The sequence below is a fragment of the Hesperophylax consimilis genome, chromosome 26 (assembly GCF_061612785.1).
Source record: "Hesperophylax consimilis isolate HC1 chromosome 26, BYU_Hcon_1.0, whole genome shotgun sequence".
Classification (NCBI taxonomy): domain Eukaryota; kingdom Metazoa; phylum Arthropoda; class Insecta; order Trichoptera; family Limnephilidae; genus Hesperophylax; species Hesperophylax consimilis.
The window spans coordinates 21,651,318-21,668,679 of record NC_142861.1 but is presented as its reverse complement, the minus strand read 5'-3'; the positions used below and the strand labels follow the sequence as shown (position 1 = coordinate 21,668,679).

General features: G+C 33.9%; 2 protein-coding genes across 2 annotated transcripts in view; both read left to right on the top strand.

Moving 5' to 3' along the window:
• The window catches only part of dlp (glypican dally-like), a 217,002-nt gene extending 210,989 nt beyond the window's left edge, over positions 1 to 6,013 (top strand). The window contains exon 9 of the mRNA XM_089647161.1: positions 1,200 to 6,013. Within this exon, the coding sequence (XP_089503287.1) occupies positions 1,200 to 1,624 (425 nt within the window). The 3' untranslated portion in view covers positions 1,625 to 6,013. The remainder of the gene's footprint in view (positions 1 to 1,199) is intronic.
• A 2,250-nt stretch (positions 6,014 to 8,263) lies between these two features.
• On the top strand, positions 8,264 to 13,263 carry LOC149411295 (single-pass membrane and coiled-coil domain-containing protein 4). The gene is made up of 2 exons (XM_089647089.1): positions 8,264 to 8,417; positions 11,106 to 13,263. Exon 2 carries the CDS (start codon positions 11,113 to 11,115, stop codon positions 11,299 to 11,301), a length of 189 nt encoding a protein of 62 aa, XP_089503215.1. The 5' UTR covers positions 8,264 to 8,417; positions 11,106 to 11,112; the 3' UTR covers positions 11,302 to 13,263.
• Positions 13,264 to 17,362: the final 4,099 nt, after the last annotated feature.

Sequence of the window (17,362 nt, the reverse complement as noted above, 5' to 3'; positions counted from 1 at the left end):
GACTAAAAATTGCCAAACACTTAAAATATTGAGTTGACGATGCACTGTTTTTATCCTGAGATAGTTGCTGAACTGCCTGTAAGTGGCATTGAACAAGTCGATGGTCAACGTAGAATCGTTGAATCGCTCTATTGATTGGCGCGTTCTGATAGGCAGAAGTCCTTGTTTTCTGGATATAAGTGCATGGGATCTCCCACGAGCGTACTTGTTAGGCACACGTAAGCTAACCTCTTTCAAAATAGGTGGATTAAGTAATTTCCGTGTAGCTCCGTATGTGTAAAACCTACAGAATTTAAGCATTTACACAGCAGATAACGAAGGAATTAGAGATACCATAAATGGCTTGTGCATGTTGTAAGTTGTTATTGCATCCAACTCCTCAATTACGAATGAAGCAAGGAGTGTCAAGTACCAAGGCAGAGTTGTGTGGCGGTTCTTTGCTCACTCCTGCATGAAAGGCATGATGGTTAGTTAACTAACATCATCATCTTTATCCCCTTGTCTTATTCGGGTCAGGAACCCATTACTTTGGCTTGCGCTACTTCAGCTCCCTAGTTAGTCAGCTAGTGCGCCCTACTGTCGAATTTGGCAGCCATCTCTGGTCTGGAGCCCCAAAATAACTGAAAAAAACCCTTGACTCTGTGCAGAAACGGGCGGTCCGTTTGATAGATTCCCCAATCTTAACAAACGGACTGCAATCTTTAGAGCACAGGCGTCAGGTAGGTATGCTGTCCTTGTTCTATCGGTATTACAATGGAAGATGCTCTGAGGAACTAGCGTCATTGATCCCTTCGGCACCGGTGCGTAGTCGGGATACACGCCAAACGCGCGCCCAACATTTGTACACAGTTGACACTTGTCACATGAGAACGGGTCGCTTCTACGATTCGTTCTTAAGTTCAACAGCTCGGCTGTGGAACGAACTGCCGGCCTCTGTGTTTCCTCCCTCCTACAACATGGGACTCTTCAAGACCCATGTTCACTCCTTCCTCTCCACAAAAAGACCCTCCACACAGCATCCCCAAAGATGACATAGGCCCTGAGGGAAATTATTTTCTTCAGGGCCTCCTGTGTGGAGTAAATATAAAAAATAAAAAAAAAAAGCTGCCTCCAAAAATTGAAGGGCCAGTCTCTCCTCGAACTTGGCAATGTTTGTTATTATTATTTCTCATGACTATAATTTAACTTTCCTTTTCCAGATGACTCAGCATCGCTCACATACGGCTCGGGCTCCGGATCTGGCGACGACACGACCGACGACGAAGACGATTCCGAACCCGGCGGCCCTCCTGACCAGGAGGAGGGCTCTGGCCACCACATACCTGAGCAGCCCAAGTTCCAAGACCCCGAGCAAGACATCACCGAGGAACACGAAACGCCGCTCTTCAACCCCAACGTCATCAAAAACTCAGATCAGGATACAGGAATCATCGATGAAAACGAACGAGACAATGACATCGATCTCAACCAGAACAACCAAATCGACGACGAACTAGATAACGATTCACCGGTCTCTTCAGGCGCTGAGATCAAAGAAGAGATGTCTCTTCATCGCGCGATGATCACGTATCTCTTCCCGATCGTTTGCGTCTGGTTCGGCGGTATCATAACGGACATCGCTTAGATTCATGATAGTCGATATTTGTATTATCAGAAGGACTGCTTATTTCTGTGTATTATTATTGTGTTTTTGAAACTCGACTGTGTAAATTATTGACGTGCTTGTGGACTGAGGAGTGCTCGAAAAGGCATCGTCCTTTTTGAAGTTTGAAGAAATTCACACGTGGCATCTATAAAATATGCCATTCATTGATTTCATTTTGATTAAAACTTTTCATCAACGTTTCAATACCGATACGGGATACCGGTTTTATTGGTTAACTGCCTTGTTTGATGATGCCACATGTTCAGAAAGGTGTATTATATATGTTTTGTAAATCCGAAGAATATGATGTAGAGCATTATTTAAATCAAATAAAACAAATGTGATTAGGACTATCCATAAAAGAATAATAATATGACTGAAATTTTTGATTTAGTTGCATTTTGTAAATTAGAGTTGTATGATAATATTATTATAGAGACCCTTGAAATTTTTTGGATACATTTTGAATGCATTTAGCGCCGATTAGTCACGTTAGAAAGTGCATTGATATACAGATCAACTTATAAATCAATGAATTGACTGCCTGGGGACCTAGAATGGCCAAATCGACAAATAAGCCCAATTGGTACTGTAAAGTAAATTGACTTTTGTTTCATCAATTTTGCTAGCACACCCGTTTTTGCTTAAAATATCCACATTTTTATCAATTTCAGGAAGAAAATTATCCTACGATGGCAACACTGAGACATTTTATCTGTTGTGTAGACAATGTCAAATTCCAACGAATTTATTAAATATGTTAGGTGTTTGCCGATTTACCCATGATCTCCTGAATAACTGTTGAAACTTCGTTTTTCCGAGTTCATATCTGTCGCCATTCGGTAACATGATAACTCCTCAAAATGACAATTCAACACACCTATAAAAAGTGCTATAAAGTTATGAAAAGTGATGAAAAAAAACTAGGTTAAATACTTACATATGTAACCTATTTAACCTAGTTTTTGTTTCTTCACTTTTCATAACTTTATAGCACTTTTTGTGTGTGTTGAGTTGTCATTGTGATGAGTTTTTCGGTCACCGTCAAATTTAATGGTTTAGCTGACAATTTGCGATTGTGCTAGCAAGTATCAACTAATTGTTTACATTGTTGATAAAAAAAATTATTGTGTCAATTTTGGATGTTTGTGCTACGTGCTGAGGGAATATAAACCCTGATGAAACTAGGTTTCTTAACTAATATGGACAATGGAAATAAAAGGAATACATGGAATGGAATTGTACCGACTGTCGACAACCTACAACAAAATTGCACAAACTATCAAAGTGGCAGAGCCCATGAAAGTAATGCGTTTGGTGTGTAGGTAGAAACATTTATCTAAGGTTAAAATCAATCTGTATACTATATCAATGCTTGACTCGAATAGTAAAATAGCTATCATTTTTTTACAAGTTAATATTCCGGTAGAAACAGGGTGCCTTGGATGAAACTCAATGTTAAATATCTTGCACAATATGTATAGGGATCACTTAAAGAATAACTTACGATTGCACAATACAAACCTTACAATTTTATACAAGAGTACTTAACTATAAACTAAGTGTAACAACCGATCAATTAACATTTCTTGTTTTGTCGTTAAATAAACTTTTACAATTTTCAATTTCTATAGCAACATTCCTCTATTCTTAACAATTTTTTTTTATGCGGCTTAGCAATTCTATTTATCAAAAGTTAATAATTTAAAAGTTTTTATATTTCCATATTTTTTGTTGAATTATTATTTCTTATGTTGATGTGTTTTAATTTCCATCACATTTGATGATAATATATTATATTATTTTTCATTTTGATATTAGGTATATTAAACGCCTTTTTCTGACCCGTTTCAGCTTTTGATCAAATTGTGATCGGCTGTAAGTGTAACAATCGTGTCATTATGCTTTTCAGGGTTCCAAGATAACTCAACACAATGACAATTCAACACACTTTAAAAAGTGATGAAATCTTACATCTGGTAATAGTTAACACACTTCTATTGATTTATCTCTTCAGTTTTCATTACTGTATCGACCTTATTTGGGCATGTTTAAGTTTAGTTTCGGACTCATAAATTCAAACGTGATAGATTGTCTACATAAAAAAGAGGAATATGAAATTTATTTATTTTGACTCTGAAATAACTAATATTAGTCAAGTGTTTATGTAGATATTATATAGTTATGTTTACGAATATTATTTTTTAAATTATGTGTATAATTTTTCATTCAATTTTAGTTTAATTAATTTAACTAAGTGCTTTTGACGAATAATTTATGTTTTTTATATCTTATAAACAATTATTTGCGCGCATGTGCCATGCTTTCAATTGAAACAAATTAAAAACGATTGTTTATCTAAAACATTCTTCTGTTTACGATCTTAATTGTTATTTTTGCTTTCATTATATGTTCTTTTTTTTAATATAGCAACTCAGATTTATTAAATTCAATTATTTTCATTTTTTTACATCTATCGATTTTTGCTTGTCAACATCAATTAAATACACTTCTTTTAAAAATATATAAAAAATGACTGATATGTAATACAGTTTTTCGTTAGTTAAAATTAAAGAAATATTTTATTTTATATAATAATTATATATATTACGCATTATTATTGATTTTTTCCCCTAGTTATAACTGCATTAAAGTGCAGTTGCATTTAATAACCAATTCTGTACAGATTTTTTTGTAAGTAGTGAATAATATACTTAATTGTTATTTAAGTTTTTTTTTTAAATGTAAAATTAGTTAATAACAAATATTGTAAATTTTGTACCATATTAGTATTGTAAGATGTATCTGTTTGTTTAGGATTAACATGAATTGGATATTATTTAAGAAATCTCGTGTGAGAATGTATGATATCCACAATCGACCAAGGATGCGTAAATTCTGCAGATTTTGATCACCTAGATCTAACACGTTTCAAACCAATGCAATTCTGAATGGCAACCATTCAGAATTGAAACATTGCTTTTGCCGTTGTTGAGTGACCAGATCTGAATAGTCAGGTAAGTCTGATTTTATCCCCCTTCCTTCTCCATTCACTTCTTTGAAATTAGAATTGTCATAGGTTATGAATAAAACTTTTGAATTAGATATACTTTTATCTGATGTAATTGATTTTTACCTTAAATCTCTGTCTTCATTTCTTATCTATGGTGATTTCAATCAGCGTTAGTTATTATCTTTGGTCTAATGTGGTGTCTCCCTTTTTAGGCTGTTTTAAAAAGGAACAGCCCATCAATGCTTTTAATAATGTATCCGCAATTAGCAAACTAACCCTTTTGTAGAGTCTCCTTTTGAATATCATATTTTGACTGACAGATGTGGTCAAGTCTCTATAACAAACATTTATAATCATAATATTAACCCTTTGAACGGTGCTGGTAAGCATTTTTAGCATTGAGAATTGCTGTTGTATGGTAAATATACTTACCAGAGTTTATAAGCGAATAATATTATTTCACATTGCTCCAATCATTTCCATAGTATTCTACGTTAAACGGTTGACATTGTTTGAAGTATTTGAATTACAAATATAAACTGATTGTTATTCTAAAATATGAACATTAATATTATATATAGTAACTATTCCACTTAGATACCAGTTGTTGCATTTTATAAAAAGTCTAGTTCAGAATCCAAAATCTGATCTCAAAAGTAGATTGTGCAATAAATTTCCAAATAAAAAACACTTCTTTGACAACATCAAAAACTTACTTAGAGAAAAAAAAACCATACGGAGCAGTAAAAAATTAAATTGAAATAAAATCCTAGTGTTGAAAACCTTGTATAAAAATTGATAAATTTTGTAATTACATGTGAAGATTGTTTTGGCATTTAAATAAATGGACCATTTTGATGTTTAGTGTTAGTTTAAAAACTTCATAAACAAATGGAGCAACTTTAATTTTTTTTTAAACAACGTTATCTTTGGTAGACTTATTAAAACTTTACCATTATTATTTTTTTAACTACTGAGGTCATCAAAGAAAGATTCAAAATAATTTACAGTTAAATTTAATGTTTTTTTATGTGTTATGTAAATTCAATATTATTTGTCACTTAACCCTTTGAACGCCTACTGATAAAAAAATTTACCATTTAACCCAAGGGTAAATGTTTTTACCGTTTGCATCCAAAAGGTTAAAACATTTATTTTCGTGTGTGTATGTTTGACTGTTGTGGGAAAGTGTAAACACGTGAAATAGTGTATTTGGTACTCGGGATGGGTGTACAAAGTGTGCAAGGAAAAAATTCTCAATGAATTAAATTATTAAACTCGGAACAGTATACGTAACATATAAATATATGGAATCTTGTGTTAATTATATGGAAATAAATTTTACAGGTTCTTAGAAAAAATATATGAAAATGAATATATTGTTTTTTATTTTTATTTAATTCTTATACCTATTGTATATGTATTCCCTCAAATGAATTGGATAATGCTGATACATTAACCTGTTAACCGGGGAATTCCGTTTTGAATTACGCAGCATATAACGGGCGCGAACTCCTTCACTAGGACGTATCAGTACGTCACGCCCGGAGAACGTAATTTCAAATTATTATTTATTTTCATTTATGCATTATAAAAATGAAAACATCGAATTAAAAAAATAGAAACTTTTCAAACCATTATAAAGATTACAAAAAATATAAAAAAAGGTTATAATTACAGAACAATAAACAAAAGCACACAGATAAAAGAGAAACATTGAGTTTAAAAAATTAAAAACTCAATTGCCGTGTGATATGCTTGGAAATATACGTCCCGCTCTTTCCAGGGCGCAACATATATTTCAAGGACGTATTCATACTGTTTACGTTTGACCTATTTATACGTCCCGCCCGGTTAACAGGTTAATAAAAAAATTGCCTAATAGAATGTGGTATGTATTCAGATTCTTAAGTTCAAATTTTTGGCCCGATGGCAGTTTAACTATGGAATCTCCATTTTTAATCGGGAGATGTGGTAAGGCTACGTGAAATGTGGGAGGGGAAGAAAAAGAGAAACAGGAAGGCTGGGAAGTATAGATAACGCATCGAGAGTTGGCTGCAATAAAAAAGCTTTGCATTAAATGAATTTATGCATCGGTATGCCCTTCCACCGGCGAGGAACAGCACTTATTGTAACTAGCGGAAGAGGGACAGCAAGTTTATATGTTTGCTGTGTTAGAACATTCTATGAGCATATACATATGTTTATTACGCATTTGAATGCAGTCACATTCTTATCACATTTAGTTAAAACTATTTTAATAACCTTCAGTACTTTATTAACAATGAAATAAAAAAAAATATTTGGCTTGACTAAATAAATTTTATATAACGGAAAACACGCTTTGGCTTCCAACTCTCAATTGTGAAATGATCTTTAATTGTTTTTATTTTTGTTAAATTTATTGAATTATGCATCTGTGTGAGTACTGTGATGAAGTCAACTAATTTTGAAAATCTATACCTGTGCATACAGATCTGTTCAAACAATGTTTAGATTCTTCAGAGATCTGTCTTTCATGTGAGCATGATTGTCTCCCTACACTCAGCATCGATTAAGGACGTTCTCACGTCAAACTTAAAAAAAAGAAAAAATAGCATATCTGATTTATTTCCATATGTCTTAGTGTTTCAATCAGATCTCTGGTTGCTATGATAAAAATATTCAACAGTTTACTTTCTGTTTTACAAAAAAAAAACTTACAAAATTTTTTTACAATAAAATTATTTTTTTATTAATTTCACACCTCTAAAGAGCGCCTTTGTCTGTATAGTATAAAGGCAGAAGAGCTGTGTAGCCAGCCGGTTGGGCAGTGTTGTGAGAAGGGTTAAGGTAGCTCCTTCCACAAACGAGCCGTCTTACACAAAGACGAGTTGAAGAAGTGGCCCATTCTCATGAAGCCAACATCAACCGTGAACGGGTGTTCCACTCGTGTATGTCGAGTTTCACGCACATGCACCGGTGCACTGGGATCAATGCTGATAGCTTCTTAGAGCATGGACCTTTAAAATACCTGTAGAACAGACAAAATTTTCACAATATGTACTTTAATATATATTTCATTATATCTATTTGTTACAAAAAAGATAATAAAACACTTAGGTATTATTATTATTATTAATATTTCAAGTTTATTATAACGACAGCATTAAAAAATGTATAACATTACCGGATATGTGGGGGCCCCATACTTAGTGTGCCCAGTGCCCCCCTCGCGTCTTAAGACGGCCCTGCGAATAAAATAACTCATATTATCCATTTCTCTACACAAGCAGAGTAGTGTAGTATTAGTGTAATCAATTTCAATAATAAATAATGTCACTCCTTTCAGCCTCACAACGTACCCTAATTGGAGTTAAATATAATAATACGAGTGTTCCGAGTTACAAGCTGCTGTCTCTACGATTTTTCAGTGAAATAAAAAAAGTTAACAAGTAGGAACTTTTACGAACACATTCTCGAGCGTGACATAACTGAACACACTAATTTGAAAGTTGACTTTCGGAACATTCGTTCATACATCGGCCCTTTAGTATAATCAGATTTCATCTAACAGCAATGTTTTGCAATAATAGATCTTACGGATAAAATTTTTAGAGTTTATTGTCGCATAACATCACTGGATCAGATAAAACCTTGTTATTCTAATGGTCGACGTGTCATTTCATTTTGTTGTTATTCGTCGGCTGTCAAATAAACATACCGTTGGCACGTAAACCCGCCACACTTTTCTAATTTCTTGTTTTCTTTATTAAACTGGTAAGAAATATAATATTTTATTGATTAACATTAAGTAAAATATCACAAACAATCTTAAAAACATATTTTATAAGAGATCATGTACGTCTTTATACTGTATTTTCGCCTCGCTTCGTGAATACGTGGCACTCTGGCAAGCCACGCACCGCTTCTAATTGATTCTAAATGACAGAAAATGTAAATTTTAGCTATTATTTTATAAATTACAACTTTTCAAAACCATAAAGTATTGATCTAAATTAATAAATTATCTAATATATCACAGATTTATATAAATATCCATATTTTAATTCTTTCCCACACGGACTCTTTTGATTTGTGAAATATTCTTTGACTTCCTGTCAAAAATCTTGCAAAATAATATAGTAATTGTTATAATCTCTCCATAACCAGCGAAAGTTACAAAAAATAAAGTAAATTTTACATAACTTGTCAGGATATTATAACAATCATAAATGTCATGAAAATCTTTTATCTTTTAATTAAATTTTTTATTGACTATCATAATTTATAACCCATTTTGAATTTAATTTAATCATAAATTGTGTTATCTTATGGTATAATTCTTACAGGCATACTGCTGATAGTTCAGTTATTGCCTCTCTCTTTTTCTCATAAACAATGCATGTAGTAAAAAGAGAGATCACAAAGAAACTCTCAGCAGCAGCACTGTAATTTTATGTACACATCTGACTGCCACATATAGTTTATTTAAGTGCACAAGTAGCAGGTGTTATTCAAACTACCGTCTACCGTAGATTTGCTGGTAGTTCACCTCATTTTCCGTCTGTTTTTACCGTTTGTAGTGTGCCGACGAATCTACCGTAGATTTGCTGGTAGTTCACCTCATTTGCCCTATGTTTTATTGTATTTTGGTGGCTAGAGAATTTCACAACTTATGGTTGTGATGCGGGTCCATAGGCTGCAACCTTTGCAAAAGCTTGTGTTTAAATATATCAGGGTTGGTATCAGCACACTATTGTGGACTGCTAGCCTGGCTTCTTTTGACAACTTTTTATCAGCGATTTCAGCATTCAGTTACAGAGTTGTCTGCATTTACCATTCTCAATGTCCTTGTCAGGATCTCTGCCTCTCGTGAACAAACTTCCAAAAAACATCAACTCATCCACTTGCTTCAATTGGTACAGTATTCATTGAGTTTCATTCATTTGATGAGTGTTAAACATGCTGTATCTAAAATCATTTGTCAGATTTGTACGTGGGTACTTAAATACCCATCTACTTAATAGTTAACAAACATGACGATTTCATATTTGAAATTTTCTGAACCAATGCATAATTTACTGAACCATTAACCCGTCGTGTACCGATGCATAATTTACTGAACTATTAACCCGTCGTGTACCGATGCATAATTTACTGAACCATTAACCCGTCGTGTACCGATGCAAAATTTTCACCGTGCACCAGCTGATTCTCTTTTCATAATAACTTACTTGTTTTGTAGCAAAATAATATTTTTGTAAATTGTACCTTTTTACGACATAATGTGTTTATGTATTTGTTTATAAAAATACTATATAATTTACCATAAGTATATTCCCTAGATTTCCCAGAATTTTTTTTTTAATTGTGCCTATCGGCTACTGCAGCGCACAACAGGTAAAAATAGTCGCCATCTTGAAACAGGAACCGTAACAAAATGGTTGAGTTAAAACAGGGCTTCGCTACGCTCGGTCATTTAATTCATCGGCATCTCTCCTGCTGTTTTACGAGAGTTTCAGATATTTAGCATATGAATACAACACACAAATATTTTATGCTGTGCTGCTTGCATATATTATTTATCAGATTATTCAGATTAAAGGGATAAAGCTCTGAAATGTTCAACACACCTGTCAAAGTTAAATTAGCATTTCGGGGAACTTGTTTTAAAAGCAAATTTTGATATGCTGTACTGTTCAAATTATACTAATTGTTATTATTGAGTTACTAATTACTATTCTTTTATAATCAAGTTGTTTGGGGGAATTGTTATTTTTAAATAATCTAGTTCCATTGAAAACAGTTAACAGTGTTCAAGTATTACGCAATAAATGATTCAATCAAAGATTAACTCTTAATGTTCGGGAAATGGCTAACAGCCACGAAGAATTTGTGCCCATTGAACGCCGCCTTCCCGATAGGCACATTCAAAACATACTTTCTTTTCATGGGATTTTGCATTGTAAAATTTTTTCGTAGCTTACTAAAATTAATCTTATTCAATAGGCAACAAAATAAACAATGAACGCCCTTGAGATCATTATTCACAAAAACTGCGCCATACAAATTATCCAATTATTATAATAAGAGTTCTTGGTTTTCATTTTGTTAACAGCAGCCATGGGGAGACCACTAATGGTAGATTATAAACAATTTAAAAAATATATATAAACACATTTTCTAGTAAAATGGTTCAATTTACAAAAACATTGTTTTGCCTCCTCGATTCAAAGGCTAAAGCCAAAATTTTTTAATGGAGGTCTGTCACAGATCTAGATCCTATCTCCTTTATATTTTTGGGTACTTATATCTTCTTCTTGAGTCGTTTGTGAGAATAGTTACCCCCGCTCAAATTGTTCTGATGAACAAGGTTCGTCCACTCCTCACGGTCCTGCGCTGCAAGGAGAGCCTCGAGCACTGACTTATCTATCTCATAATTTAATTTATGTTTTTAATTTGTAGAATCAAAATGCGTAAGCTTAAAGGAGGCGCCGTGAAGGAGACAGCCAAGCAGAAGAAGGAGAGAAAGCAGGACTTTGCCAAGGTGCGCCAGCAGGTGCCCACAATCGTCTTGCCTTGCCTCGCCATCATCGTGGTGCTCATCGGTCTGTATGTTTACTTCAAGACCAGGCCGCAGAAGATGCTGTTCCAAGACTGAGAACTCTCCGCCCAATATAACCTCGAAAGCGCAAGTCTCGATGATTCAACACTGGCCAACAATATTCCAACGTTAATTAATTCATACATTCGTTCGTTCGTTCATTCTCAATCAAACTATTCCTGAATGGTTAACCTTTTCAATGCTGACCTTTTCCATGAAGAATCTATCCCACCATGTGGCACGTTTTAACACAATGGGTGTATTTTAGTGAAACATCATTTATCTCATATGCAACATCCGTGTACGAGGATAGCTGCCATTGTATCACATATGCGACAGTCGCATAGTTCAGGTTAGAAGTCTCTGTGCAAACACTGTCTTTTTTTATGGTTGTAGCCGTGCGCAACTAATGACCATTTCCGTGCATTTAACACTTCTGTATTCCTATGGACTTTCGTCGGTCATTAGGTGTACATTATTATATCCATAGATAATAGAAACAGCGGAGATGGGTAATGAACCTATTGTTAGTATAAAACCGCACGCACTAAATTGTCACCAACATCCTTCACCCATACTACTAAAAATTGTATCTACGCACAGTGTCGCCTTGCGTATGTTTCTAATTAAACACTAATCACAGTTTGGTCATGGCTTGTCGACAGTCGGCGCGCATCCATGCCATATCTCCCTTTCTTTCTATTATCTATGATTATTACAAATATACTGGGTTCCAACTGAAATGACAAAGCAAGAGTGACAAGCATTTAAAAACTAGAGCAACTTGAAAATATGAAAAATTTGAAGTACAAAACATTTATTTATTTATGATAGAATCTAACGGTACTATAACATAGATTTCCTTTTAATGTTTAATTAAAGTGTTCAAATCGATTAATCCTATTCATACAAATAACACAAAATTCATGAATAATTACAAAATGTATTTTGTTAAACATATTGCTTGCATCAAGAAATAAGTACAGACTTGTTTTGAGTTCCTTTGATAGTAAAAATAATTATACTAACACTGTCTTTGTAAATAAATTTAAAAAAAATATTTAATGATGAATCGTTATTCTATTGTAGAAATTTTAACCACATAAAATAATTTGGTTGAATTTAAAATAAATATTTTTATGATATTATTAGTTGATGTCCATTGTCATAATATTTGTTGCTCGAGAGGTATTTTTATTCCTTGTTTTTAATTTTATTTTGTTTTTAAGAATTATTATCAAATTTATGTACTAGTTTTAAGGCTTATGGAATAAAATTGCAGAAGTAAAATTGTACTTGGTAAACATGTCTCCACTATCAGGGTATGATAAAGTAGTATATTTGCTGAAGCAAAAGGTTGAATAACTAAAGTAATACTTTTCCAACAGCACAATATCAGAGTTAAATACTAATTGTCACCATCAGAATGTTACTAAAATAGTATATACTATTGCTGAAGCATATGTTATTTACTCTAAAATGTAGCTGAATAAGAATGTTATTTACACTAAACTAGTATCACTTTTACTGAAGCATAATGTTATTTACATTAAACTAGCATCATTTTTAATGAAGCATAATGTTATTTACATTAAACTAGTATCACTTTTACTGAAACATAATGTTATTCACATTTAACTAGTATCACTTTTACTGAAGCACCTATAATGTTATTTACATTAAACTAGTATCTCTTTTACTGAAGCATAATGTTATTTATACTAAAATAGTTGTTTTTTTTTTGTTGAAGCATAATGTTATTTACACTCAAATAAATGTCTTTTTCAGTTAAGCATAATGTTATTTTGAAATACAATAGTTGTTTCTTTCGCTGAAGCATAATGTTATTTTACACTACAATAGTTGTAACATGTTATTTACCTACACTAAAATAGTTTTTTCTTTTGCTGAAGAAAAATGCTATTTATACAAAAATAGATGAATGCATGTGTGTGTATTTACTAAATCATATTGGAATAATTCATGTTGAGTACTTAAATTATACTGTTGTATCATTTTAGCTTTTAAATAAGGTTGGTTGTGAATTTTTGATAAAATGATTCCATATTTTGGCACCATAAATATAACTATTATACAAAATTAACATATTGGAATTTTAATTTATTGTACTTTAGTACATATGTACACGAAATTAAACTTACTATTCTTTTTCTTATTGTGGACGAGGGTCGGTGGATGTCAAAACGGGATGCTGAGGTTGTCCAGCCACACTATGGCATCGGGAGTCACTTGGTTCAATTCAGATGTGCTCCAGGAAAGTGTTTAGGAGGGCATTCTTCTTTGATGTGTTCTGTTTGAATATATGTTCACATTCACACAATTCAGAATCCTTTAGGCCTTATATATCATGAAGGCCTGTGCCTTGGCAAAATTGCAAACGCATGCAATTGCGCAACTCATCTCCTCATGTTTGAAAGACCATACTGCACCGGATGCGGTTTAGTGAAGGCCTCGTCCCAGGGAAGGAGAACCGTGGCAGTTTAATAGCCGGGTCCACAACAAGGTGCTTGTTTTGCATGTACGAGGTCTACTACTGTGTTCGCCACGATTCTTCAGGAGATTGACAAAAGCAGACGCTTGCATTCCTTCCTAAAGGGTTTCATGGACGTTAGGCGGTTTGCAAGGTCATCTTGAAGTGGAAGTGTTGTTATTCACGGTCCTTTTTTGTATTCCCTGAGGGTTGCTATTTCTCATCTTACAGGGGATGATGCAATATTCAAGATCGAAAGGGCGGGGAGTCATCGTAGGGGGTGTTGGGATAGTGCTCCACTAACCGTGCGCTTAGCAGTGTTTAGTTACACGTCAACCTTTTATGTGTTTATTATTAACACGAACACCACTCCACGAAATCCACCCAGCGCAAAAATTTTTGATATTTTAAATTTATCACATAAGTGTGCGTCAGCCACATTTAAAGGGTTAAATAATGTTCTATAAGAATATCCAGTGAAGATAAACTAAGGTGACCATTCGTACTGATTTTTGGTCCTCTATCCTGGTTAGTTTTTATCCCAACCCACTACTCAAAAAAATTCATACATCGAATAATTGTCAATCTGAATATACGGTCAGCAAATGCCCGCTGCATTCATTCCCCGGTGGGATTGATGAGGTCCGCAGGGCAATACCTTAGGCCCTAGACTGGCTCACTGACCTGGATGTTACCCTCTGACCCACACCATACGAAAGAAGAAGACAATTATATCATGATATCAGTGACGAAATGAACCGCATCTAAAGCCATTTCAAGAAACTTTTCAATTCTGAATTGTGGTATAACACCAGGGCGATACTGAGAGTATTTTCCACTCAAAATAATATATATACATACATACGTGGCGCAAGTACAATATATATTATTTTAAATTAATAAATTATGAAATAACACAAATTAATCAAATAAAATTAACTTGCACACGCCGGTATTTGAACCCGGGATCTTCGGCTTGCTAGTCGAGAGCCTTACCCTTCGACCAGGTAGGTCGTATAATGTATTATTATTAACTATGACATAACTGTAATATAAGGCAAACCCCCACATTGCTTGTTCCATATTTTCTCTAATTTCTTGGTGAACGAGCGAGAAGAGATAAATTCACTTATTGAAGCCGGCCAGTGAAAGTCTCCCGAACTCTGTTATCCCTTCATATAATCAACTTACATGTTAGCCCGCAGTTCCCTCTTACCCCGCAGATGCCAAAAAGCTACTGGGTGCAAAGCGACGTTTGTCAATAATTATTATAAATATTTACTAAAAATGTCATAATTGAACAAAAAAAATTTTTTTTCACCTTGCGTCAGTACCTACTCAAGTACTTAAATATAGAAGTAAACCGTTTAAATTTAGACTCCTCATTTTGGTATATTATTACGGAAATACATATTTTGTATTTCCCAACAAAACATACTTACAAGAAATAATAATTACTTACTAATACTTACACGAAATAGTTTATTGAATGTTATCAAGTTTAAGTTGTAGAACTCCCTGTCAATTTTCAGTTTTTTGTTTTACGTTCAATAATATTATTATCCAATTTATATTTTAAAAAAAAATGTTTATTCGAGTAAACAATCAAATCAAAACTTCAGAAGGCGAAACAACCATGATGTGTAATAATAATTACACAGCAGAACTTGTTCATAAATAAACTGTTTTTATAAAAAAACGCTGCTAAAATGTGCTAAATTAAAAAATATGGGATAATTCGAGGAATGGTATTAATTATGGTATATATACCATATAATATATACATATATATGACATAAATCACTCGAATTGTTAAAATACTTAACCTGTGCATGCTTTTGTTTAGTACAATACATAACTATTAAAACATTAAACGCAATTTAGTCATGTTGAAAATCTATTCGGAAAGTACCTATTTTCCCCAATTTACCGTTTGCTGTTTGCTTCGAAAGGTATAACTTAAACAGGATATTTCAAGGTTCCGTGCTAACTCCCTAAGCCCCTGCACAAACACAAACTAAGTTGGTTATCATCACTGAAGAGATACACCTGGAGAAGTGTGTTGTGGGCGTGTCAACGTGCCTGAATTCTGCTATTTTTTGCCTTACTTCTGTTGAAATCGACCAAACATTTTCAAAAGTCGAAATTCTTTCTAACAGAATACTTATTTGATTGTCCTGTATGGGAGTAGGAATCGAAAGTATGTAAATTGTCAACATCAGTTTTATTTCTAATCGGTATGATTACACTTCTAGGTATAATCTGTGGGAATAATAATATGATGTGGTCTGCTTTACGACTGTTCGGGACTTAGCTTGTTTCGAATAATAACACAAACTTCCAGTCGGTATTGATAATATTAGTTTTCTGTAAATAGGGAAATGTTTTGGGCATAGATAATATAAACTGCAGAAATGGGCCATGGCCAAACCAGTGGCGGTTTGTGGGGTTGAAAGTGGGAAGGCACAGATATATTTTTTAAATATAACTATACCTAGAAAAAAACAGTGTATACTATTACCTAAATCAAACTATAATAATGACACATACAAGACATAGACTCAACTGCAAATTAGTCGTACTAAATTTAACAAGGTACTGCCGCGTACATCACAAAACATCATGAAACTAGAGCTAATTGTAAATCATCAGTTCTACTTCGGAAGCGTTTGTCTTTTGAGGCGCGCCTCAAAATAAACAACGCGTGACCAGGTCAGCTACCATTCATTTTGATTCCGTGTGACTTCACCACTCCCCTCCACCTACATGAAATCGGTGGCTCTCGGAGGCGGGCCCTGTCTCTGCCTCACTAGTGTATTATTATACTGCGTTGTGTGTTGTGTTGTGTGTAGTAGCTGGGCGAGCAGAAATCCAGATGTGGCCGGCCTCGTCACTCTGGTATGATGAGATACAAGACAATCAGTTCTAGCGAAATACGAAAGGGTAATATTTAAATTAAAGTAATGAATGTAAGTTTGTAACGTTGAAAATGAAGTTATATTATATCTTGGATGTTTATTTTTTTAGGGGAGACACAGTGTGCTTTCGAAGTGTCAGGACCTAAAGCCTGGAATGGACTGCTACATGATTTAGGAATGATTACAGACTCGACAGAGCTCAGAGCTAAACTCAAAACTTAGCTTTTTATACAATCATATCCAGAAACTTTTCATCTTCATAGTTCGCGACATTGTAAATAACTAAATGTGTAACAAATGTAAAAAAATTGTAAGCTTTTTAAGGTCATTTCATTAAAATTCTCTAATAAATGTAATATCAGTAGTAATGGAGGGTAAAATAATGAAATAGCAAATGTACAATCACGCGGGAGCATATGGAGCAGTCCGCTTCGGGCACCGAATTTGCAAGGTGCTAAGGTGGTGATTATACCTGATACCTAACAGTTCTAACACATCGCCCTTGAGATTAGTTTTCATAAAAACGGCACTGCACGAAAATACTGATCACCTACCTGGGCGTTGTTTCCACAAGGGGCGCCAATTTTTCAATCGCGCCAGGCGCCGTTTGGCTCAGGACCAGCTCTCTTTACTATAGTGTAAAGTTGTTAATAAAAGTGTGTCTATCTGAAGTGACCAGCCAGGCAACTATGTTTTTCTAAATCTGTTT

Coding starts and splice junctions, on each gene's coding strand:
- LOC149411295 (XM_089647089.1), top strand. CDS start 11,113: ATGCGTAAGCTTAAAGGAGGCGCCGTGAAGGAGACAGCCAAGCAGAAG.